The sequence below is a fragment of the Equus quagga genome, chromosome 19 (assembly GCF_021613505.1).
Source record: "Equus quagga isolate Etosha38 chromosome 19, UCLA_HA_Equagga_1.0, whole genome shotgun sequence".
Classification (NCBI taxonomy): Eukaryota; Metazoa; Chordata; class Mammalia; order Perissodactyla; family Equidae; genus Equus; species Equus quagga.
In genome coordinates, this window is record NC_060285.1 from 16494783 (window position 1) to 16520630 (window position 25848).

Below are 25848 nucleotides of genomic sequence, written 5' to 3' on the forward strand. Positions count from 1 at the left end.
TTCCTGCTAACAAGAATCAACTACAAAACATATTAAGATACAGACTCCTGGGCCCCACCCCCAAAGACACTGATTTAGTAGGTCTAGAGTAGATTTTTACACTCACACTACTAATACTCTTGTAAATAACTCATGGACCTCGCTTTCAGAGACACTGTACAACACATTAACTACTCTTTTCTACTCACGGAGGTGTGGCTGGTGATAGTCACAAAATAACACAAATGAGAAACATTTTGAGTTATGGGAGAGGCTTCTGTGGAGGGGAGAGATGAGCTGGCATAACCTCCCGTCTTCCCGCCCCCCTTCACTCCTGATACCATTCTGTGATACTTCTGCTCAGTGGGCATCTCGCCTCTATCTGAATGCCTCCTGGGACGAAGAGCTCAGGCCCTCCGAAGGCGGCCCAGTTCATCTTAGGTCGGTTTCAGAAAGTTCTTCTTTGTGTTGAGCTGATCTCTGTCTTCTGCGCCTTCTACTTCCCAACTGTCATAACTGCCTTTCCATCTCGAAGGGCTTCCTTGGCAGGGGGGAGGGGACGGGTTCCGTTGCTCCAGAAGTGCCCTCCAGGTGGGGAAGCAGTTATGACACGCCTCCCTCACTTCACAAAGTTCCCCTTTATAATTGCTTAAGATCGAGATAGTAAAAACATGTTCAGATCAGACCTCTTTTTGATTATTCTGAGTGCATGTGGCTAAAGTCAGCAACTACGGTGAAGCTACTGCCTTGATCACTTCTCAGCGTTTCTATTTCAGTTCTGTAGGGCACATCGACACCTTGTCGCTAGCCACCCCCCAAATATATTCTGCCAAAGTAAAGCCGCTGAGGGACTGTCTCTATAAGGCCCAGGGGCAGGTTGGAGACTAGAGCTTATTAGCTTTTCGATTGGTTGAAGGTATGACCAACCTTATGGAGGAGATACGATGAAACTGATTATGTTGAATTTTTAAAGAGGATATTGCCAAATTTGCCAACCTCTAGGTTAAAGAAAACAAAAGCAAAAACAGGCTCACACAGGGGCCGGCCCGGTGGAGTAGTGTTTAAGTATATACACACCACTTTGGTGGCCCAGGGTTCGCTGGTTTGGATCCCGGGTGCAGACCTATGCACCGCTTATCAAGCCATGCTGTGGCAGGCGTCCCACATACAAAATAGAGGAAGATGGGCACAGATGTTGGCTCAGGGCCAATCTTCCTCAGCAAAAAGAGGAGGATTGGCAGCGGATGTTAGCTCAGGGTCATTCTTCCTCAAAACACAAAAAACAAAACAAAACAAAAGCAGGCTTGCACATGCAGGCAGGAGGAAACTTTCTCCACGTTTATATCAGATGGGAAACGTTTCTGTTCTGTCTTTATTATCTTTACTCCCTGTCTTTACTATCTATTTCTACCCTTCTATCTGAGGAATGGGCGACAATGTATTGGAGCCAACGACTTTTCAAAGACCATGAGCTGGAGAAAAAGAATTCACCTCCTTTCATTTAACATTGTTCCATCCATCCGCTTAGCTGCTCAATCTACATTTTGATTTGCCCGTGTGTGCCAACCACTGTGCTCACCAGCAAATAAGGAAGGAAGAATCTGCCTATTGAACTCCACAATCTTACCAAGGCTGAAACCTCATTTTTAAACAAATACTAGAATTTCTCATTATAAAGGAGATTTGTTTCTTCAGCATTTTATTCTTCAGAAAACTATTAGAAATTGATTCCAAAATGTCCCTTGCTCAAAAGTCTTCTGTAACTCTCCTTGGAAATCGCCCTCAGAACTTCTGCGCCACACACACACAAATGAGTCTCATTATTTTCAGAACTTTACCAAAAAGGGTTTGTCCTAGTTTGACCAACCATTTTCTTACCTAACTTTCTCTACCTAACTCCCACCTTGGAAGGATGGGAACGTGCTGCCCAGGGATGGCAGGAGCGGGGTGGTGGTAAGGGAGTGAGGGGACATTATTGGACACACTCCTTTTGAAACATCCTTAGATCTCTAAGTCTTATAAGTTCTATATGGTGTTTTTTTTTTAAAAAAAAAGTTTCAGTATTTCATAAGTCAGTGTGTGTTCACCTGCTACTCAATAGGATCAAAACGTTTAGAAATCCTTCATGATAAGGCACCCTCTAGTGGAGTCACCATGTACCTTAGCATAATAAAGGCTCTGAGAAGTCCTGCATAGAGGAAACTGTTTAACTCAGTGCTTACCAAACTTACACGGCCATCAGACCTTTTTCATGGAACATCTATTAATGTACAACAATTTCTGAAACACCCTTTGAGGCAAGTCTTATAAATCCAGATTTCAGTGAAGCCTGAGCAGTACAGGCAGAGTCCCTCCCACCGACTCACACCCGGGAGACAGGCATTCACACATCCTTCTCACTCCTCAGGTCACCTCCTCAGAAAGGCCTTCCTGGGCTGTCCTTTCTAAACTAGGCCACTCCTCTTTCCTTATTCTCCAGGACAACCCTCTTTGTCACAATCTGATTATGTCTTTTGTCTGTCTTCCCCACCATCATGTGCTCCATGAGGGCAGTGACCCGTTTGCTCCTGCGCTCCCGGCACTCAGCAGCACGTATCTGACACACGGAAAGTGCGAAGCAAACATCGGTTGGTTGGGCAGAAGTGATGGATGGAAGCAGTATGCTCTGTGTACCACGGTGTGGCTGGACCTTTCCCCCGTCTCCCTAGCAGGGATTAGTACAGGCTGCTCCTCCGGCCAACTGGACGAGAGCAGAGCATTTGCTCAGCAAAACAATCCAAGTAACCTGGAGATCAAGAAGCCACAAGGTGTTCTTTTAAATGATGTTCAAGACTATTTACAAAAGTGGCTAAAGGAAAGGTGGCTCACAGCTGGATGCATCTGGGCCAGATGGCCCTGCGCTTTTGGACAGCCTCTCTCTCAGGGTCCTGAGAGAGGCCCCCCACCTCACCCCACCCTGGTTGTCTAAAGTTTGTCCGTGCTCCAGCCAGACACAGACTTCCCACCAGGCCTGTATTCAGAGTTCAGGATGACAGGCCTGGGTTGGGGCCTGACTCGAGGCCCAGAGATGTGCGCTCTGCAGGTGGAATGGGTGACGGTGCTTACTTTGACTGTCCGCGGGTCCCGAGTCTTCTGGTGGTTAACTGAGGAAACTGCTGCCTGATGATCTGTAAGTCAACACAAGAATCAGTTACCCGTCAGGAAAAGGTGGGAGCACAGTGACTGAATTTTACAAACAGCAACCTAAAGAAGGGAGGAAAACATGTCCTTCGTCACAGTGACTTGAGTCCATGGGGACCCTGAGGAAGACTGCCGGTGTGCAGGAGGCAGGAGGGGAGCACTTGGGGGAGCCTGGGGCTCTGCGTCCTGAGGGGTCTCACTTCACCCCTCTGCCCTTCTCCCCTCCTACTCACAACATAGGGAGAGTGCTGGTTGATCCGGAACGCGTCATTCCCCTGCTTAAAGCCCTCCAGTGGCTTCCCTCGCCCCTGGAGCTAAAACCCGCCCTCAGCCTCTGCCAACCTCCTGGCCTTCCTCTGCCAAGACTCTCACCCTTACTCACAGGATCCCAGCCACACTGGCTGGTTTTTTTCCCTACTCCTGAAACACACGAGGCTTGCTTCCCACTGGGGCCTTTGTATTGCAGTTCCCTCGGCCTGGAGTGCATTTCACCCAGACCCTCACTAGATCAGCTCCTTCTCTTATAACAGTCCGGCCTCTGGGCAAGATCCAGATCGGCCAATGCAGAGTGGCATGAGCAGTCCCCCCGGGTCCTGTGGCCCCGCCTTACGTCTTCTCACTGAGCCCTCTCTAAAGTTATCTCGTCCTCTTACTCTTATTTTGTCTCCTGCAAGTGCAATGTCAGCTCCACGAGAACAGGGACCTGGCACAGGGCTGGCACATGAGAAGAGCTCAGTCCATGTCTGTTGAATGAAAGAAGGAAGCCTGACCCCTGCCTGCCCTCGAGCGTGTCCTTTACTCCTGTGCGGAGTGGAGGGTGGTAACTGCTGTTGCCCAGGACGACCACATGGATTTCCCAGAAAGCTGGGAGGAGGGGCCATCCACCAAGGTGAAAACACAACCAGCGGGGCCTCTCTCCTTGGTGTTCACAGGGATGATGTTTGTGGAGAGGCAGGCTAGTGTCGGGCTCCTGTGCAAGGGCTCTGGAGCTAGACCACGGGGAGGAGACCCAAGCTCAGCCATTTGTTGGTTGGGGGCCCTTGGGCAAGTTATTTAACATTCAGAGTCAGTTCCCTCATTTGTAAAATGGGAATGATAATAACCTCCACCTTAGAGAATTTTTGTGAAAATCTAAAAGGCAAATGTATGTAAATAATTTGCAACAGTGCCTGGTACTTAGCAAGGGCTCAATAAACATAACCCATTATTACCACTGATTGTCTTAATGACTCATTCCCTTTTACTTCCAGGGACTTTTCTCTTAAGTCTAACCACATTCTTCTGGACTCTTCCCTCCTTGGACAGCACCGAGCAGACATGCGTGGCCAGAGAGAGCGAGCCTGCATGCTGTCCTCCTGAGACAGGACACTGTTGCTGATTTCCCACTGGTAGGACACGAACGTTAAGCACGTTCTCAGAGGTAGGGACGAATCTCTATTGATCCGTTCACACCCTCTTCCATCCACACTGATACTCTCCTTGATTGATTTGCTCATTCACTCAACAAACATTTACTGAGACCTTGTTAGTTGTTTGAAGTTGCACATACTATTTAACCTCTCCATGCCTGAGTCAGCGGACTCAGGGCTCACGTGACCCTCCCCTACTCAGAGGGATAGATGACGGTGGCCTCAACGAAAGTGGCATTAGCAGGATGGAGAGAAGTGGACAAATTAGAGAGGAACTGAGACTCTGGAATAGGTAGTGTGAAGGTTGACCCTTCTGTACGTTAGAAAGCTGACCGTCTCCACCGTGGAGAATGGAGGAGGCAGCACTTCCTCATCTGAAAATGGGTGAAAAAACCTGCATTCCTCAAGGGTGGTTAGAGAATCTAATGAGACGACATCACGATACCACTTTTGGAAATAAAAAGGGCTTCTAAAATGTTATCTCGTAGTGATGATCCTGAACAAACTGATGCAGTAATTCTCTGAATTCTTTAAGGGTGTCACTTTGTAGGTGACACACACCTGGTTTCTCTAACCCTAACTCCTTCCTGTAAGCTAAGGACATGTACTTCTCACTTTGTCTATGTCCCTCTCAAACTGTTTTGTGACCCGAGGAAAATGCAGTATTCAGGATGGGGTCTGACGCAGGGGTCAGTGACAGGGCTCTCTAAACGCTCTGTCCCATTATGCAGTCCAAGACCACACCAAGGTCTAGTGGCCTGATCACCGTGGGCCACTTATATTAAACTCTGGCCAAGTACGCCCTCCAGACTTTCATCACGTGACTGGTTTCAGAGCCAAGATGCGAAGCAGCTGTTCACAAAGGTCCACTACTGAACAGATACAGATCTGTCAATGGAAACGGAAGGAAAACATGAGAAGCACAAAGATGGAGCCAGAGGAGTGCTCACATTGGTTAAAGTGGGTTATGATTTGGGTTCTGAATTTCCTACCAACCCAGGAAAATAACACAGTAAAGTTACAAGAGTCCCAGTATCCATAAGAGAGATACATACTAGGTGCTTAGAAAAAGCAGAGATTTTTTAATATTTCGGTCTGGGAAATTTCTCCTATGCAATGAGCACAACAGTATGGGACCACGTTTAATGCTCTGAGATTAGCAGACATTTTGAAAACGATAATAATGAGTACTGTCAAGGGTGTGGTAAAACTGAAATACTCACCAATTATTAGTGCAATCCTTCCCCAAAGCATTTTTACAATATATATCAAAAGCCACAAAATATTCATACTTTTTTATTTATTCCAAGGAAATAATTTAAAATAAGAAAAAGCTATGTGCAGGGCTACTAATGAGATTGAAAAATTGGAAACAACATAAATGTCCAATGATAGGGAACTGGCTAAATAAATGATTGTATATACATGCTCAACAGAATATTATGCAGGCATTAAAAATGATGGTAACAAAAACTATGTCACAATGCAGAAAATGCTTACAACGTACCACTAAATGAAATAGCAGACCTCAAACTACACTTATACTAGGATTACAATTTATGTTTGTACAAATATGGGAATGGAAAGAGAATATGGAAAAATAAAATAGATTTTTGTTAGGGTAGTAGGATTGTGGGTAGAACAAAAAGATTTTTGTATAAAATTTGCGTACGAAATCAATTATCTTTCGCAAATAGAAAAGGATTTTCTCACTACAAATATTCTTAATTGGCAAATGAAGTTCAAGATAATCTTGAAAGAAGCACCCAAAATCTACCAGAACGTTCTAGTGGTTGTCTTTCTTTTTCTTTTAAAAAAAAATAAATCATTCTCTATTCCCAGCAAACAACATGTAGACAATTTTTAAAAGCAGCATTTTTTTTTTTTTGGTTGCTAAGCTTTATTATTACTTGATTTAAGAGAATAGGCAAAGTTCTGAAATCTTTCTAGGTGTTTATCCAAATGGTGTCCCAAATAATGTCCACAGAGGGAAGAGCAGCGTCTGGCCCTCGGCTAAGGTGCCAGGGCCGCAGACTCAGTTCTAGAGACGTGCCAGAGAGCCAGTGGGGACATGGATGGGCCTTCTGGAACAGTTTGTTCTACCTCCACGAGGCAATAAGACATACAGTCAGTGTTTGCAATTCTTTGCACTATGATCTTAAGGAGTTATCAAGCCGTGGAACGGGGCCTGTGAATTCACCAGTCATGTAACCTATGATTTCCTCCGTAGCTGATGGGTTTTACTTATTCTTTTTGAATAATGTGTGGATCAATGCCTGCAGTTTTACCATCTTTGTGACCAGCATCCCCTCCACTGAGTCACCCAAGACAGAAGCAGGAGAGACTCCACTCTCTTCCTGATACTACAACCCACGTCCTGTTGATTCTGCCCAAGACAGCCACTGAAGCCAGCCACTTTGCTCTACCCTGCTGCCACTGCCCTAGCCCCCCAGATCTCTCGCCTGGACCACAGACACATCCTCCTAACTGGCTGCCCTGCCTCCAGTCTTGCTGCCCCACCAGCAGGATCTTTCTAAAATCCAAATATGATCATTTCATTTCCTTGTTGAAAACACTGGCTGCCTTCTCGTTACCTACACTGGATAAAAATCCAGCCGCCCCAGTCTGGTCCATGAGGCTCTCTGTGATCTACCCCAGCCCAATGCCCCAGCCTCAAATCCCGCCTCTCCCCTACGTGCTCCCCAAGCTCCAGGCACATGCCGGTCCCTCTGCCTGGAAGGCCAAACCCACGCTGCCCCCACTCACCCCTGAGCAACTCCTCTCTCTTTCTCTGAGCCTCTCTACTGCCCCTATGACCCTTCCCGTGAAGCCTTAGATGCCCCCAGCTCTGTTTTCCTAGCGTGTCTGGAAGGAGTTGTGTACAGTGGATAAGCACACGGACTGTGGGGTCAAATCCTGGCTCAGGCACTGTGCAAACCCCTGTACTTGTATGAACTCAGTTCATCATTACAACAAGCCAGGTTCCATTGCTATTCCCTCTGTACAGAAGAGTAAACTGAGGCTTGGAGAAGCTAGGTAACCTGCACAAAGCCACACGGCTCAAGGGAAGTGGACCTGGGATTTGAATGTACCTAGCCTGACTCGGCGCTCATTATTGACCACAACATTATTATTGCTTCTGGATGAATGAAAGTGCCCCAAAGCCCCTCATTCCTTCTTTTAACAGCAATTTTCTTTCTTTTATGTCATATTCTTGCATTTACACACATTAGGTGTGTTTGAGGAATGAAATGATTTCTTGTTCCCATCTACTCTTCAGTGAAGATTTCCTTTCAATTCCCCTCGCTTTGACCATCTTGGAAACGTTCTGGTGGCCTCTGCTATGAACAGGATCTGGGAGCCCTGCCCCGATATGTATTAGGGAAAGTAGGAAACAGCTTGACATCAGCAGGCAGCCCAGTGTCTCATCTTAGATTAAATCTATCTGCATCCAGTAAAGTGGAAATCTGGAAATTAAACACTTCTCCTGCTTAATAAAAATACTAAGTAAGTAAAAGTGATTCTGTTCAGATCATTGTGGTCCCCAGGTGGATGTACCAAGGGAATAATCCAGATTATTACCTGTCTACTCAGCGCCCTCTGACAATTCCCCATGCCCAGCTGACCCAGCAGAGGCTCCTGGGCCTGGAGCTCAGACATCACTGTGCAACTCCATGCTTCGCTTCCACCCTTGCTCTCAGAATTTTCTTACGTGAGCCTGAGCCCCATCCACATCAGACTGCTCGGTGCTGGTGAATTCTCTGAATGCTTCCCGGCTTCTGGCTCCAGGCCTCTGCACCTTCTACCTGAAACTCGCTCTGCCTCCTCACCACTTGGGGCCTCAAACCCTACCCAGCCAGCATGCATGCCACTCCTCCATGAAGCCCTTCCTGATTCCCTGACCAGATGAGAGCTCTTCCTTCTCCAAACCACGATTGCACCTGCCACTTCCAATCTGCGACCAAGTTCCAACCTTCCTCCATCTGGAACATATCCTGATTCTACCCACATCTTCCTATCTCCACCAGTCCCACAGTCACGATCTCACGCCTGGATTGCCGCAATGCTCTCTTCATCGCCCCTGTGTCCAGTCATGCCCCACTACAACCACATCTCCACGAAGCCTCTAGACAAAGTCCAAACCCACCAAGTCCTGTCTTCATTCCAGCTCACCTCTCCCCCTCCTCCTCTCCCAAGGCCCAAGTTCCAGCCATACGGAACTTCTCTCGAGTTTCATGAACACACTATGTTCTCTTTTACTCTGGCCTTTCCTATAGGCATTTTCATTTTCTGGAACCCTCTCCCCACGGCCTTTGTCTGCCTGATGTCTACTCATCCCTCAAATCTTAGCTTGTACCTTATTTCCTCCCAGAATCTTCCTTGGGCCACTTTGGTCTAAGTGACCATGGTTACGTTGTCCACAGATTCTCCACATCTAGTCAGCGCTCCACGCAAGTCTACAGAGTCCTTGCCTAGGCCTACGAGACTCTACGTGATCCAGATCTCCAGCCTCATTTTCTACTACTCTTCTTCAGTTTGACAAGCTGCAGCCTCAATAATAGGTTACCTGATGGTACATAGCAGATTCATTCAACAACAAAAATTTATTGAGCTCCTATTATATGCCATACCTTTTGCTAGGCACTTAGGGATATGACCCTGAGCAAATCAGAAACAGCCTTTGTTTAGGAAGCTTACATTCTAGAGGGAGAAGACCAAAAATAAACAAAAAAGTCAATATATCTCATATCAGATCAATGCTACAGAGAGGAACGAAGAAAGCAGGGTAAGGAGAATGGGGAATGTGGAGATAGGGTGTTATTTAATTTAGGGTGATAAGGACTCAGTGATAATGTGGCATTTGATTGGGGTGTGTATCTGGGGGAAAAGTTGCACACAGAGAGAACAGCCAGTGCAAAGGCCCTGGAGTGGGAGCTTGTCTGACGTGTGTCAGGAAGAGTAAGGAGGCCAACGTGGCTGCAGCAGAGCAAGCGCTCAGGAGAGCAGTGGAAGACGAGGTCGGGAGGCCGGGAGGGGTGGATGGAGCACGGTTCATGTAGGGCCTTATAGGCCTTTGTATAGGCCTTTTGCTTTTACTCTGAATGAGATGGGAAGACTTCAGAGGGCTTTCAGCGGGGAAGAGGGGGACAAGATCTGACTTATCTTTCAAAAGGCTCACTCCGGCTGCTGTGTGGAGAACTGAGTGCAGGGGGGAGGGTGGAAGCAGGGAGACCAGTCAGAAGGCCACTGTGGTAGTCCAGGCAGGAGGTACTATAGCTCAGTACATTAACTCATTGATTCAATAAATGAAGGAAAGAATGAATGAATCGTTCCTCTTTTCTTGGCCACTGAAGTTGTTTCCAATGTTGTGTTAATATAAATAATGCTATGAACAACACCTTTTGCATAATGACTTTTATTTTTACTGCTGATATTTTGTTTGGGTTTTTCCCCCCTCCTAATAGTTTCTCAAGTGTGGAGCTACTTGATCAAAGGGGAGAAACATTTCAAGGTTCTTTTTTTTTTTTTTGAGGAAGATTAGCCCTGAGCTAACATCTGCCACAAATCCTCCTCTTTTTTGCTGAGGAAGACTGGCCCTGAGCTAACATCCGTGCCCATCTTCGCCTACTTTATAGGTGGGATGCCTGCCACAGCATGGCTTGCCAAGCGGTGCCATGTCCACACCTGGGATTCGAACCGGAGAACCCCTGGCTGCCAAAGCAGAATGTGCGCACTTAACCGCTGTGCCACTGGGCCGGCCCCTCAAGGTTCTTAAAACATAATAGTGTCAAGTTGCTTTTCATGAAGTGTAGAAAGGTATTGTCGCTTTTTTTAAAATCTGCTAATCTGAGGAGCCAAAAAAAGACCTTTTGCTTTCTTTCTTTCATTTGAGCATCAGCTTTCTTCGTCTATAAAATGGGGATAATAACACTCAGCTTATCCCACAGGCTTGCCACAGGGTCAGAGGAGTCAGGGAGCAAACACTGCGCCAGCCAGGAGGAGAGCAGGAGCTCCAGCTCAGTGGGCCTCCTTTGGCTGGTCTGGAGAAGAGCAACCAGCTGCCAGGGAGGGGATCCACATGTGCTAACATCTCCCTCTGCCTCCCTTATCATGTCTTCCGCTAGTCTTCATTCTTTTCTAGCACATCCTCTTCATGGACAGAGTTAGCACTCCATCTTTCATGCTTTGATGGATTTCCAGAGGATCCTCATCCAACCCAGTTTTCAGGCTTTGTGGTTATTATGGTCTCCCAAGCAAGAGATTTGTGCGGTTAGAATATTTAGTTCTGTTGGTGAAGATACTTTTTATCTAAACATATTTGATGGCCAAATCCTCTCCTCCTCCCCCTAAAAGAGAGGTAGTTTCAAATAAAGAACTAAGGGGAAAGGAAGTTTTAATGTTAAGGGGTGGGGTTGGGGGATGGGCGGAGGCGCAGCGGGCCGCATCACAATCTGCTGAACGGAGGTCAAGACTTTTCCCACTCCCAGCAAAGAAAGGGCCATTGCAGACAGCACCTCCTCCCTTCCAGTCGCAACAAAAACCTGTGGGAAGGGGGTTTGCTTTCGTTGCTTTCTTTTCCTTTTAAGTGTTTCTTATGGGCTGCAAATTTACAAATTATTCTCCTCTCCTTTCACCAAACAACCAGCTGGTCCCTGAATCTGAAAGCCTGGCTCAATTTCGTTTGAGTCTCCAAATGTAGGATCGGTTCAGCCCCACTCAGGCCGTGCAGCTTTTAATTTCTGGAGCAAGACTCAGCAAACAGGCAAACACTTTTGTGGAGCTGTGAAAGTGGAGCTTCGCTGTTTGATAAATGAGCAGACGGCAGGCAGCTCCTCTTTCTCTTTTTGTGTGGATTCAATGAAGCCTGCCTAAAGAACACCACACGCTGTTCTAGCTACTGATCTAACATTCCGCAACATCCCAGCCTTCCAAATTCCCTTTAATTACTCGCGGATCCCACCCTTCGCTCTTTCAGCCTGGGTGGACAGGGCTGGGGGCTCCCGGGCTGGGGGTGGGAAGCGGAGGGGCTCTGGAGAGCTACTCTCTCTGGAGCTGCTGGAATTCTTTTTTAGGTGGTGGTGGTCACGTTATTCATCTCCCCCGTCCGTCCTTTCTTCTCCCCATACAACCACACGTCGCTCCAGGGGGAAGGGAACTCAGCATGCAGGCTTCCTGACATAATTTTGTGGGTGCAGTTGTTCAGAAACATGAGTGAGTTCTAGACAAATGTTCCTGAAAATGGCATATTCAAACCACTGCCCTCCTTTAAGACAAGAACGGCAAAGAGTGAGAGGAGGAACCGACACCCACTGAGCATCACTGGGCACCATGCGCTAGATGCGGTGTTTTACACTCGGTATTAAATTTTATCCTAAAAACAACCCTGGAGGAGAGTGTGATGATTCCCATTTCACAGATGAGAAACTGGGATCTACGGCGATTCAAGGCTGCTCAGACTCACAGTGGAAGCAGCAGGAATCCCATTCTACTGTCTCTCCTTTTCCTCACTCTGGCTGATCACCCACAGAAGCCAGCAGAGGGTCCACTAACTGTGCGTGAAACCCTCAACGTCCTCTCTAGCCGTTGCCTCAAGAGACACCCTCAGAGCCACACAGGAAAGCCACTCAGGCTCAGTACTCTACAGATTTGATGTGTGTGTGTGTGTGAGGAAGATTGGCCCTGGGCTAACATCTGTTGCCAATCTTCCTCTTTGTGCTTGAGGAAGATGGTCACTGAGCTAACATCCGGGCCAGTCTTCTTCTATTTTCTATGTGGGATGCGGCCACAGCATGGCTTGATGAGCCGTGTGTAGGTCTGCACCCAGGATCGGAACCTGCGAAACCCAAGCATGTGAACTTAACCACTATGCACCAAGTTGGCCACAGATTTGTTTGATTTTTGACCCCAAATCATATGGTCTTGATCCAGCTTGATCTCCAAACTTAGTCATCAGGGACGGCTCTGAAAAAACGCTTTTGGCTGTTTCCAAAAATTCAATCCACCCTCAGTAGGCAAAGATTTGCCACCAACAAGAAGTTCCAATGTAATGGAATAAATACATATCCTCCTACACTCTGAAGGAGACAAACTCATGTGTATATAAAGAGTCAAGTATGCTTAAAACAGTTTAAAAATAAGAGCTGTGGGTCTTTGAGAAGTCATTTGAGTGTGGGCAAAGAAGGGGGTTTTTCAAACAGCAAGAATTAGAAATTCAGTACAACGACAAGTTGCTCTTTTATAAGCATGTATTATAGAAGTCTTGTGCCTTCTCTTAAAAAACCAACAACAACTTTTTGAACAAGGGAGAGAAATAATTAGGAAAGAGGTTGATTAAAAGGATTCTAATTGTCACAACTTTAAGTCTGAATGGAAACTGGGCACTCACCTTCTTTGTTGACAATAGACCTAGCCCCTTTCACAGAGAAGAAAAAACAATCAAGCCTAATGGTATTAATAAGGATTTTTAAACACCCTACCTCAACGCTACCATCTTGAAATGGGCGTTTGCCAGAGTAAATTTATTACGCTGATGTAACTCTCAACAATTATTTTTTGTAGCAACTACTGGGTACCAGGCACTGGGGGTTGCAAGGATAGAATGTTGCAGGTTCCACAGGAAATTCCCCAAGAGAAATTTCAAGAATTTTTCAAGAAATTCATATCGAGTGTAATGAGACAGAAATGGAGTTTCAAATCACGTGTATGGATTGATGAAGGATTCTGTGAAAATCCCTAGGGCTAGAAAGGCAAGAGTTAATCTCTTGCCCTTGAGGGGTACCATGGATGAAAATTCCAAGAAGTCCAAAAATCCATACGTGAGCCCAGATTGTCCTTAGGCTGACTGGATGATGTGTCACGTGTGTGAGTACATGAAAAGACAGTCATCACACACCCATTTAGCTAGAACAAGGTGAGTTACATAAGATACAGGTTAAGTCAAAAATGGAATAATTCTGAAGATGATAATGAGAGGGTGAGGGTGGCGACGGCAGCACGGGTGCGATGTAGGAAATTTTTAGAACAATTGTTCTCAAAATTGTTCAGAAGGAAGAACAGCTAGAAGGGTTGAAGCGTTGATATACTAGTGATGATATATTAAAAACATGATGTATTAAAGCCATGAAACGTTGCTAGGGTAAACTGAAATCCTAATTACAGCTAACGTGCACCGAGTGTTTATATTTACCAGGCACCATGCTAGGGAAGTCCTTTTGACAGTCATTGTCTTAACAATTCTCCAGGTGGTTGCTATCATTTTCCCATTTTACAGATGAAGAAACTGAGGCTCAGAGCTATTAAGAAATCGCCTGAGCTCACACAGCTGGGAAATGGTGGAGACGGGATTGAAACCTGAACATTCTGATTTCTGAGCTTTTACACTGCACCACACTCAAGACACCGGAAGTCAAACACGGAATCCGGTGTGAAATCAGACATTCTGACGTGGACACGCCACAGCAGACACTAAAGGTTATGAAAAACACATGCAAGAATTTAAAGTAGAAGGAAACTCTATCTGTGTACTTAATTTTTTCCCTTTGAAAACGGGAAAAAGACCACTTCTTGAAGGATCCTAACGCTGCCTCAAGAGCACATTTTTCTCCCTCTCTGCCCCTCCACGGGTGTGCAAGAGACTCTGTGTCAGGGCAGTGTAAGGACTCTTAAGGAAGAGGAAAGTCATGTCAAACAAGAAGAATCTTTAGCCTTATCTCTGTTCCAGGTAAATGTGGCTGCCAGACACACAGGTCCCAAGAACACACTTGGCATCTTTTGCATTGCTTAAGCATGGCTGGTGGGGAGGAAGGAGTCAAATATTCAGGAAGAGCCATCCACAGCTCAAACTGCCAACTTCTTCAAATCCTCATGGGGAAAAGGGAGGAAATAAATTCAATTCACACAAGTAAATGTGACACCCCAGCTTCCCTTTCTCCAGTCTCCCTCTCTCTTACTGGTGTCCCCGCCCCACAGGGCACCCAGGGCTCTCTCCCACCCCTCCTCAGATCCAGCCCTGCCACTAAATGTGTAGCCTTGGAAAAACCACTCAATCCCCCTGACTCTTAATTTCCTCATCTGGAAAACGAGGGGGTCACACCGGCAGATGTCTAAGCTCCCTTAATGGATTAAACTTATATTGAGGTGTTAGTAACTGATAAGTACTAATGAATTATCCTGCCCTGTTCTAGTTGCATTTTCACAGATTTCAGTGAAAGGCATTGAGGAATCTGAGACATCAGCAAGCGTTTGGGGGAGGGGTATTTGTGAGACTAAATGGGTATTCAAATTACACTACATCATCGCTGTCTAGCGCCTGTCCCTGAATCTGCCTCTTCCTGACAAGTTCAACAAATTGCCAGCCATAACTCACATTATCTTCACACGATCTTCAGTGATCACATTGCATCACCTATGTCACTTCCTGGGGGCTCCTATTATGAGACTATAGTCTGCACTCTCGGGATCCTGGGTTCCATTTCATAGTTGTGAGACATAAAAGGATACATGAGGGTGAAATGAGCAAACGGGGTCAAAAGGTACCAACTTCCAGTTATAAGATAACTGAGTCCTGGGGCTGTAATGTACAGCATGGTGACTGTAGTTAATTCTGTGTTGTATATTTGAAAGTTGCTAAGAGAGTAGATCTTAAAAGTTCTTGTCACAAGAAAAAAAATTATAACTGTGGTGATGGATGTCAACTAGATTTATTGTGGCGATCATTTTGCAATATATACAAATATCAAATCATTACATTGTACATCTAAAACTAATACATTATATGCCAATTATATCCCAATTTTAAAAAAAGGATCATGGGTGTCTGAAATGCCCTGATGTGGATGAAATGGCTAGTCGCCTACCCCTTTCCCTTTGTGATTTTTTTTTCCAGTAAACAATGGAAGTGGAATGGAATACATTTTCCTGTCTGCCTGACAGCCAAGGGCAGCCAGTGAGATGTAGGGGAAATCACTGGGGAGGGCTCTGAGAAAGCTCCTAAAGAGAGCTGGCACGCGGCTGGAGTTTTGACCTTTCTCTCCTTACTCTCTTCTTTCTACTTCTTGCCTGGAATATAGCCTTTGTTGTCTAGCAGCCACTTTGGACCATGAGGTTACCTAGAAACTGGAAGCTATCTGCTAGGGATGGCAGAGCATAGGGAGAGAAGGAGCCTGGGTCCCTGATACTCTTATAGAATCTGTCATACCAGCGCTGGGTCATCTTCTTTTAGACTTATTTTATGTGAAGAAAAGTAAAACCACTAATTTATTTTAGCCACTGTTTGGGGATGGAGAAGGGCATCTTTTACCCACAGCCCCAACACAATTCCTAACTGATACACCTTCTGATTTCCACCCAGGATTTACTTCATAGAGAAGGTTCCAATGGCCGTGGAATCATATATCACCTTTAAATGGGAACAAAAATGGCATTTGGTTCACAGGACTGTGCAAGGATTAAATGAGATAACAGGTGCAGAGGGCTCGGCCCGGTGTCTGGCACAGAGTCAGCTTTACTGTCATTGCGATTTCTGGTTGAAAAGTATTCCCAGCTAATATGGTAAAGATCCTCATGTTTGTAGACTAACTTCCTTATTTGATAGATGGAGGGACTGAGGTTCGGAGAGGGAAAGGGACCTGTTACGGTCAACAGAGAGTAACGGTGATAGAGCCTGAAGTTCAGGGCTCAGAACCTGGCATTACGGGAAACTCCTGGCCTACAGCACATGGTGGACCCTCAATAAAGGTTTGTTGAAGAAGACATTCTTTGACCTTTAAACCTCTGCTGGCATGCAGGTTACAAATGCTTGGACAGCAATCCATATGTAAGTTAGAGATGTTCTCTTTGCTCAGAAATCTGAGGCCCAGTTTTCCTTCCTGAAAAGACTTAGCTTGTTGCTAAGCACATGATGCTCCATCTTTGTGCAGGTAGTTTTTGTTCTAGAGTTTCCAAAAAGCCAGTGGAAGGCAGGAGGAAGAAGTATCTGGTGAAATTAAAACACTCACCTCAGCTTCCATGGATCGCGCAAGGTTGCGAGTTGGGAGAAAATAATACAGTAGTCTCCCCTTATCCAGGGGGGTTAAGATGCCCCACTGGATGCTGAAACCATGGATAGTACCGAACCCTATATATACTATCTTTTCTCCTATACAGACATACCTATGATAAAGTTTCATTTATAAACTAGGCACAGTAAGAGATTAACGGCAATAACTTCTCTTTGGCATATCTGAATTGTCAGCATCACTACTCTTGTGCTTTGGGGCCATTATTAAGTAAAATAAGAGTTACTTGAACACAAGCACTGTGATCCATGACAGTTGATCGGATGACGGACAAGGCTACTAAGTAACTAAGGGGCAGGAAGTGTATACAGCGTGGCTACACGGCACAAATGGATAATTCCCGTTCTGGGAGCAGGACGGTGTAATATTTCATCACACTACTCAGAATGGAGTACAATTTAAAACTTATGAATTATTTCTGGAATTTTCCATTTAATATTTTTGGACAGCAGTTGACCGTGGGTAACTGAAACTGTGGAAAGTGAAACTATGGATACGTAGGGACTATTGTCCTGGGGACCTGGGCATTTTCCAAGATTGGCCTGGTTCTCAGGCTGCCCTCACCCCTACCGCTAAGGAGACAGCAGTTTCCTCCTGTGTGTCCCCCCAGTCTTGGGCGTTCCAGCTCAGGAGGCACATCTGCCATCTTGTTTCGCAGTTGTTCATGTGCGCATGCCCCTTTTGCAGCTCCCTCCCCTCGAGGGCAGTCTGTCTTCTTCACTCTGTAGTCCATCTGCCAGCACAGGGCTGGGTCCACAGCAGAACGAGATAAAGGGATATTGAATAAATGAGTGAACCCAAGTGTTGAGAGAGGAGGCAGAATGAGAAATACTGAGGCAGGGGCGGAGTTCACAGTCCCGGGACACCCCGGGGGGAAGATGAGAGGGGGCATTTCTCAACTGCAATGACCAGCACGCTCGACCCCTGAGGGAAAGAGAGGCCGAGACTTCGCTCCCAAATTCCTGTCATCTAAGAGGTTGCAAATGACAACAAAGTCAAAAGGACAACTGTTTTGTCCTCCACACACACCCATTCTATCCCTGAAATAAATTGCTTTGCATAAATGAGACAGTTAAGTGCATGGACCCTGGAGCCAAACTTCCCAGGTTCACATCCTGAATCCACCACTTACTGGCTGTGTGGCCTTGGGGAAATTACCTAAGTTCTCTGGGACTCAGTTTACTCATCTATGAAATGGGGATAATAACAGCTACTACCTCACAGAGTTGTTTGGAGGATTAGACAAGGCTGGTATATGTAAAGTGCTTAGACCAGTGCCAGGTACATAGAGAGTCCTGGGTGTTTGTGACTTTTATTTTTTTTATTTTTTTTAAGATTGGCACCTGAGCTAATATCTGTTGCCAATCTTCTTTTTTTTTCCCTTCTTCTCCCCAAAGCCCCCCAGTACATAGTTGTATATCCTAGATGTAGGTCCTTCTGGTTGTGCTATGTGGGATGCTGCCTCAGTGTGGCCTGACGAGCGGTACCATGTCTGTGCCCAGGATGTGAACTGCTGAAACCCTGGGCCACCGAAGTGGAGCATGCGAACTTAACCACTCGGCCACGTGGTTGGCCCCTGACTTTTATTAATTTTATGAGAAATCTTTGAATGCTGCATTCATGATCAGACATAGCTAGACACTTCTACCATCTGTTTAAAAGACTGTCTATTAATAATCTTGGACGATTTAGCTGGGTATGATGTCATGTGTAGGCCTATTCTGATCCCCATTACCTAGTATTTGTTTCAATTGATGGTTTTGTTTTCTCTAAACATTTATTTTACTGCTTTTGCTAGAGAACTAGGGTTATCATCTTGGAAGTATTTTTCCTCAAGCTGACAAGCCTGGAGGCGCCAGCAGCAGGAGGGAAAGGTCAGGGAAGAGCAGAAGGTCAGACACACTCTCCCCTTCCCCACTGCAGGTCCAGGCCGCACGTGGGGGACCCGAGCTGGGGAGACTGCAGGTTCAACCCGAGCTCTGGACTGGACTTGAATGTCTAAACGAGAGTCTACGTTATTGAAAAGAGCCTCGTTCTTATAATCGGTCACCAAAAAGCCACTGAACCTGCCACGAAACCATCAGGGACCAGGGAAGGGAATTTGGCCATAGCACGTTTGAAGAAATGACAAGAACAGAGCAAGCTATTTTCTGTTTATTGTCATCGAGTTCAGCCCGTTCCAAACACCAGTTATACTTGTGGGGGCTCATCTGGGCATCTCTAAGAATCAGGGCATAACACAAGGTGTGTGGTGAGCTGGTCGAGACCCTCCAACACAAGAAGAGAGCCACAGGGTGAGTCCTTGGTGGAGGAGCAAGAGCAACGTATGGGTGGGTGGTAGGAGGTTGGCTGGAGAGCACGTCCCTTCAGCCAGTGTGGACAGAGACCCATAGGGGCTCCCCCAAAACCCACAACTGGACCGCTTCCTCCAGCGTGTGGATGAGAATCGTACCAGAGGGCACCAACAGTTAGGACGAGCCCTCAAAGGGTACCAGCTGGTCAAAATGACTCTTGCTGCCTTTCTTCTAACTGCCTTCCTCCACTGTCTCCCTCCCCCAACCCTGGAGGAGCCACAGGAAGAGCAAGAAAGAGCCGGCCCCGCTCCTCTTTCACAGAGCAAATTCTGAGCCACAGGGAGAGAGAGGCTCTGGCTCCCATGTGGGGTGGACCAAACTGGGCTTTATCACAGCTGAGAATGAGTTTTCACTATCCAATCAAGACTGATGTGCTGGCTGAACACGGTCAGATGCTGCGGGAATTCCCTGCGGTGGTGTCCAGAGGCCAGGCCGGGAAGGCTGGACAGAGGACTTTGAAGGCAACTCTTCAAAGTAAGTGAAAATACAGCCAGTTTCCACTGGTACCTCCACAAGGGCATCCCTACTCCGCAAACGGGCTAGTGGAAAATGGGCATGATGCCACTTCCGTACAGTGGTTACTGTACCGGTGAAACGAATTCACACAGGTCAAATGATTGCTATGGTCCCTGGCAAGGAGTAATAATATAAATCATTCAATCTTCAACAACTGTCTGAGGGCCTATTATGTGCCAGGCACTACTGTGGGAGCTGGGGTTGCACAGTGATCAAACAGTCCTCATGAGCTTCCGTTCTAGAGAAGGCAGCAGACAAAACACGGGCAACTAAAATATAGATTAGCTGTATCATATATACATATACAGATATATGATAGTTATATGTATTATATAGTTATCTGTAAATATGTATTTATATATTTATTATATATAAATATATTTGTATTTATATTTAAATTTATAATATATTAGTTATATCATATACATATGATAGTTCAGACAGTGGCAAACGCTATAAAGAAAAATAAAGCATGGTAAGGAAATAGAGGAGATAGGATAGAGTGGGGCCAATTTTAGATAATGGTGATTTCTTCCATTGGTAGAATACAGTTTTTAAAACTACTCTCATAAGCACTGTCCCATTTTGTCCCTAGAGTAATTTGATGAGAGATCATTTCTGTCTAATGGTAAGAAAATGGGAACTCAGAAAAGTTAAGTAACTCCAAGTTGGGTGACCTTTCATTACCCAAGCCAACAGCAAACACAGGCACAAGACCAGCTCAGCTAGAAGCCTCGGCATTCTCTGCAGCTCCTAAATTAATTCCGGGACCCAAAGTCAATACAACCTTACTGGAAGCCAATGCTTATGAAACTTGGCTACAGTATTGGAAAGAGGATTTCTATTTCAGATCTTACTTGCAGCAAAGCAATTGCTGCCACCTTCTTTATCAAGAACAGTATCCCAGCCAGGCAACATGGTGGGAGAGCTTCACCACTGAGCTTGTTTCACTTCAGCCCGCTTGCAAACTGGGTGGGGAGACTACCACCGACCTGATTTTCCTTTAAAAACTACGCTGAAATCTTGAACCTCGCCTGCGCTGAGTTAAAAGTTCATAGATGAATCTGAAGTTCGGAAAGATCTCTCAAAGGAAGACTGTCCGCGATTACACCCCAAGGTTTTGTGGAACAACTAGTCCCTTTCTCTCAAGGAGGTGGCAGCTGCAGCATGCTGGGAGCCCTCAGGAAGGGCAAATGTGTCTGGGATTTCAATTCAACAAGCTCAGTGTGGAAACCTTCAGTAGGCACCTTCTGTCCTCTGTGGCTGGGAGGACAGCCCCAATTTCCAGTGCCTCTGAAAATGATGGCAAGGCAGCTACAAAGAGCTTTTGCATTTGTGCTTTTAACACTCTTAGAGTATTTCCTTGCTTTTGGACTGAAGATAAGACAGAGTTTGGATGCTTTTTTTTTTTTAATGACTATCTTGGAAGCAGCTGGTACTGTAATTCTGCCTAGAGAGGAAACTCACTATTTGGAAAAATATTTTGAAAAGTCATTTGGGATAACTGAGACCTGTGGGCATAGACGTCAGCAGGAATCAAGGACTGGAGAACAGAGGAAATTCGGTGGAGATTGTTCCAAGAAGGAGGGGGAGAAAGGAGTGAGGGGGAGCAGAAGGAGGTGGTGGCGGAGGAAAGAGGAGGCAGCAGCGGAGTGGAAAGGGCTGGGACTAGTTGTGGGGAACCAGCAGGTGGAGGGCCAGTGAGCCAGTGTCGTGCGGAGGTGGAAGAGCATTTTGAGGTGGGGACATCTGTTCCATAGGACACTGTTTGGGATGTTAACCCCTCCTACAAACTTCAGGAACTAGCATCACAAATGCTTTCTGTGGGCTGTCTTGTGCAAAACAAAGAGGACCTTGAGTTTCATCCCTGGCTCACGATGATTCAGAACAGGGTTGTCCAATAGAACTTTCTGTATAATGGAAATGTTCTAGCTGCACTGTCCAATACGGTAGCTGCTAATCCCATGTGGCCATTGAGCATTTGAAATGTGGCTAGCGTGACTGAGGGACTGAATTTTTAATTTTGCTTAACTTTTAAACAAGCACGTGTGGCTAGTGGCTACCATACTGAATAGCACAGGTGTAGAGAGAGGTGGTATATGCAGAAGGAAGGGTCCCAGGTCAACATGACCCTGAGAAGGCAAGCGCCCTGGGATTTACTGAAATCTTGGGGGCAGACCTGAGATTTAAAGTGGGAATGGAACTGGGGTACTGGGAAGAGGGGCAGAGTTAAGTCAACTTTACCTAGATCATAAGGTCAAGGAAACCCTGATCAGACAACAGGCTTACAAAAGTATTTGAGAAAAAAGGAATGGAAAGTCCTTCAACAGGAAAACTGGAGTTTCTAGAAATGGTGAAGGTTTTTGGTTTTTTTTCCAGAATCTAAACTAACAAACGGCTATTTGTATCTGTGCACAAACATCTTATGGAGAATTCATAACAACAATTGTAATGGGACATGGTAGGTTTTACTAAATATCTGAGCTATTAGATGACTGACTGAACAGTACCTTACAGCATCCACCAGCATCCTCTCACTTGAATCTTGCAACATCCCCCTGCAAAAGGTAGGGGTTAAGTCCCATTTCACAGTTGAGAGGGTTGAGGGTCAGAGATGTTAAGTGGTAACTCCAGGAGAGAGAGGATTTTTGGTCTTTTGGTTAACTCAACCTGTCGCTCCACCTAAGAGGCCTTATCTGGACTCTCCATTGCAGCCACCGGTAGGGAGCATGTGGATGCAAGCGAACGTTCCAGGACCAGAGACACATGAAAAAGCTCCAGTATCGCACACATTCCTGGCATGCTCTTCCTTCTCCCACCAGCCGAGGGGCTGACCCCTCCCTAGACTGCCAGCCCCTGCACAGCAGGACCCATACCAGATTCCCTTCTGGGTCTCTGCCGCCTGCCACAGTGCCTGCCACCCAGCCTGTCAGCCGATACCGATGGACTGAAGAACTGGATGAACCAAACAGCAAAGGTGGCTTCTCCATCGACTTTTTAAAAAATTCTTTTCACTTTGGAGAAACAGCATTAATGCAACACATAAACATTTTCTCCTCCCTAAGTCAGCACAGAGCATCTTCCCATTTATTGAGGGGAGCCAATTCTCAGCCACTCAGTTTTGGACTTTCCAGGGGGGTTGGCTGAGGCCTGACACTGCTCTTTTGTTTGTTTTCTTTCCTGCTAATGATTTATCTGTTGGGGATCTGCAAAGGGAATTCCTGAAACTTGTACGCTGACCTCCTTCTGCCATTTCAGTCCTTGTTATGCCTGCACTTAGAAAAGTGGTGAGGAACAGCGGGGCAGAACAAGCCTGCCTATTTGTCATTAGCAGACGCAGTAAAAATTATACATAGGAAAAAGAAGCTACCAAAAGGAGAAAGAGTTTAGATATACTGACTCAAATTAAATTGAGTATTTTGGAGGTGTAAAAATCTATATTTTTATCTATCAGTAAACAATCAGTTCTAAGGAGTGCTCCAACAACCTTCCTTGGCCTGTTAAATAGGAATGATGAGTGACAGCGATTTTTTGTAGACATAGCCATAAGCGTGGAATATCTTTTTATCATAAGACGGACAGAGAACAGTCAGGCTGCAGTGATATTACAGATAGTACCACTCCCAGCAGAGGACTCTAGACCTCCAAGCTGATAAGACAAGGCCGTTTCCCAGGTTCCCCCAGCCTTTCACGTTACGAAGCCAAGCAGTTTGCCTGTCCCAGGCTCACTGACATACATATAACACACTTGTGGGTTCCACATTTGCCTCCCAGAGAAGCTACTGTCTGACAATTAAGTACTGAGGAAATTCAAATTAGACATTCACATTTATTTTACAATGTGTCTGAATTCTTTGAAATTTTTAATACTTTGATATTACTTTGTTTTGGTGTTAGTTGTTAACAATTGTTTGAAATTTTTACAGCGAAGAAACCCAAAGTGTTTACTTTGGTTACTGAAGAAAACCAATCATGATGTCTCAAAACATGATTGAGAACTGTACACAAATTACTTCAAAGTGGGTGAAGGAAAGCAGCAAGCCTGGTGAGGCTGGACTCACCTTTCCAAAGCTGGCAGCATTCACAGGCTGGGTGTCGTTCTTCTCGCAGAAATCCAGGTAATGCATGTAAAGGGCGCTGCGAGGGATGCAGACCCCTTCTGCAATCTCATAATTCTCCTCCAGCCTGCAGAGACAAATGCCCAATGAGCAAACCCCAAGCAAGAAGGGTCTGTTCTTTCTAGTCCTCCTCCAGACCTGGGCAGACCTTAGAAATAACTCTTTTCCTACAGATGGGGAAACCAAGGCAGAGGAAGACACAGCAATCTGCCTAAGGTCATGCACGAAGATAGTAGGTTAGTAGGATCAGACTCCTGGCCCCTTGGGTATGACTTCAGGTCACTTTTCCAGTCCCAATTCCCAGTCCCTCCCCTGTGCCGTCAGTGGCCTGGCCACATTCGGAATGGATCAGGTTCCCCAAAACTCCAAAAACAATACAGGAGCATGCAGGTGCCCCACTCCGCCAAGTTTCAAACCACATGCTCACTTGTGTAGCGATTTCTAATAGGTGTCAAAATCTTGGAACTTCTTGGCTAACAAGAGCAGTGTAGTAGGACGGTCAAGGAGAGGCTGGACAGCTGGACAGCTGGACAGCCACTAATCTGCTGACTGAGGGAGGTTTCATGACCCCAGCAGGGAGCTGAACCACTTAGTTTTTTAGGATCACCTTCGACTAGGATTATGTGATTCGATACCCATTACCTTCTCGATGAGTATAGGTTAGGGGTTCAGGGTAGGGACCTTCCACCTGGGTTCAAATCCTAGCCTCGTCACTTGCTGGCTTGGCGACCTTGGGCAAGTAGCTTAACCTCGGGCCTCAGTTTCCTTCTGGCGGCCATGACTGTAACGACCCCATAAGGTTGTGGTGACGATCACATGTAATGTGTGACACGCACCAGCACAGTGCCTGGCACATGGTAAGCACTGAGTAGATGTTGGACCTCATCATCGTTCGTTTTTCCTCTCCATAAAACATTTTTGGGCGTCTACATGTCCAGAATTTGTACTAGTTATTGGGGATATAATAGTGAACTAGATACCGTTTACCTTTTTTTCCTCTTTAACCCAAACACCAGAATGCAGGCATCCAAAAGAATCCTCCCTCCTCTGTCACAGACACGTTGGAGGGTTAAACATTTCCTCCAACGAAACTGCGGAGAGACAGGACAATTTGGGGACTTTGGGGCCTGCTGCCTTCAGAGCCTGGAGCACACACTGTTCAATAAACTCACAACAGAAAATATTTCTCCTTGGATCATGAAGTGGATTTTAGGAAACAACCCAAAGTCCTTTGGAACCAAGTTTCAGGCATAAAGTGACTGGAATAACTCTTTTCTCCCAAACATTTGGGGTATGGGGCTCAAAAATAAGACATGATGCTAACGCAATGAAATAAATGTCCTTAAGTGGCTTCTAACTTTCTCTGAGGGCACTTGCCAAACAAGTGGTCCAGGGCTGTCGTAACTGAAGTGGAATGAGGACACGGCCTCCCGAGGTGCCCACTTGAAAGGGCAGTGCTCATTTGGCTCATTCTGACACGTGGTTGAAAGAAAATCAGTTCAACCACTTCCCATCCAAACCCCACAGATGAATACAACCCCAGGGACGCTCAGATAAACGAAGAAGTGTAGTGCTGAATGGTCCCAGGTCATCGCATCCACACCCCCCTCTTCTGGGAAGGGGAACACTGAGTAACTCCTGACAATTTTTAGAAGTGTTCCAGGAATTAGTTTATGCAATCTTTTCTAGGCAACCTAATTCCTTGAGGCTGGGATGGTGTCTGATTCACTTCTGCATCCTTGAAGTCCAGCATATTCCGTGTCACACCGCAGGTGCTCAATAAGTGTTTGATGGATAGATTCATATATTCATTCAACAAACATTTATTGATCTCTTATCACGTACCAGGTGCTGGGGATGCCATGGTGAGCAAGAGGGTCTTTGTTTGTATACAGAGAACAGATTAATGGTGGACAGATGGATAAAGACACAGGTAATCTCTAATTCAACAAATTATTATTGAGTGCCAGGCAGTGTTCTAGACATTAAGGAAACAGCAGTGAACAAAACAAAGGCCCTGTCCTGAAAGGCTCACCTCCTCGTATATGTGTCCCCAACATCATAACTCAGAACTCTAAATGTGTTTCCCTTTGGGAAAATGGTTTCACATAGAGATCGGGTTTCTAGGACTGTCCTAAGCTCCAGGTCTGGTGTGAGTAGGAATCAGCCTTCTAGCTTAGCCTGGACTCCTAAATGCCATTCACAGTATTGTTTCTCTAGAAAAGTGGGTTCAGAG

The 25848-nt window shown here is 45.9% G+C and overlaps 1 protein-coding gene across 1 annotated transcript in view; it reads right to left on the reverse strand.

Annotated features, from left to right (window-relative positions):
• Positions 1–25848, reverse strand: part of RFX4 (regulatory factor X4) — a 141366-nt gene that overhangs the window by 74682 nt on the left and 40836 nt on the right. Inside the window, exons 4-5 of the mRNA XM_046646480.1 lie at positions 23556–23679; positions 3085–3146 (exon numbers count right to left, since the gene is read on the reverse strand). Coding sequence (XP_046502436.1) covers positions 3085–3146; positions 23556–23679 — 186 coding nt within the window. The remainder of the gene's footprint in view (positions 1–3084; positions 3147–23555; positions 23680–25848) is intronic.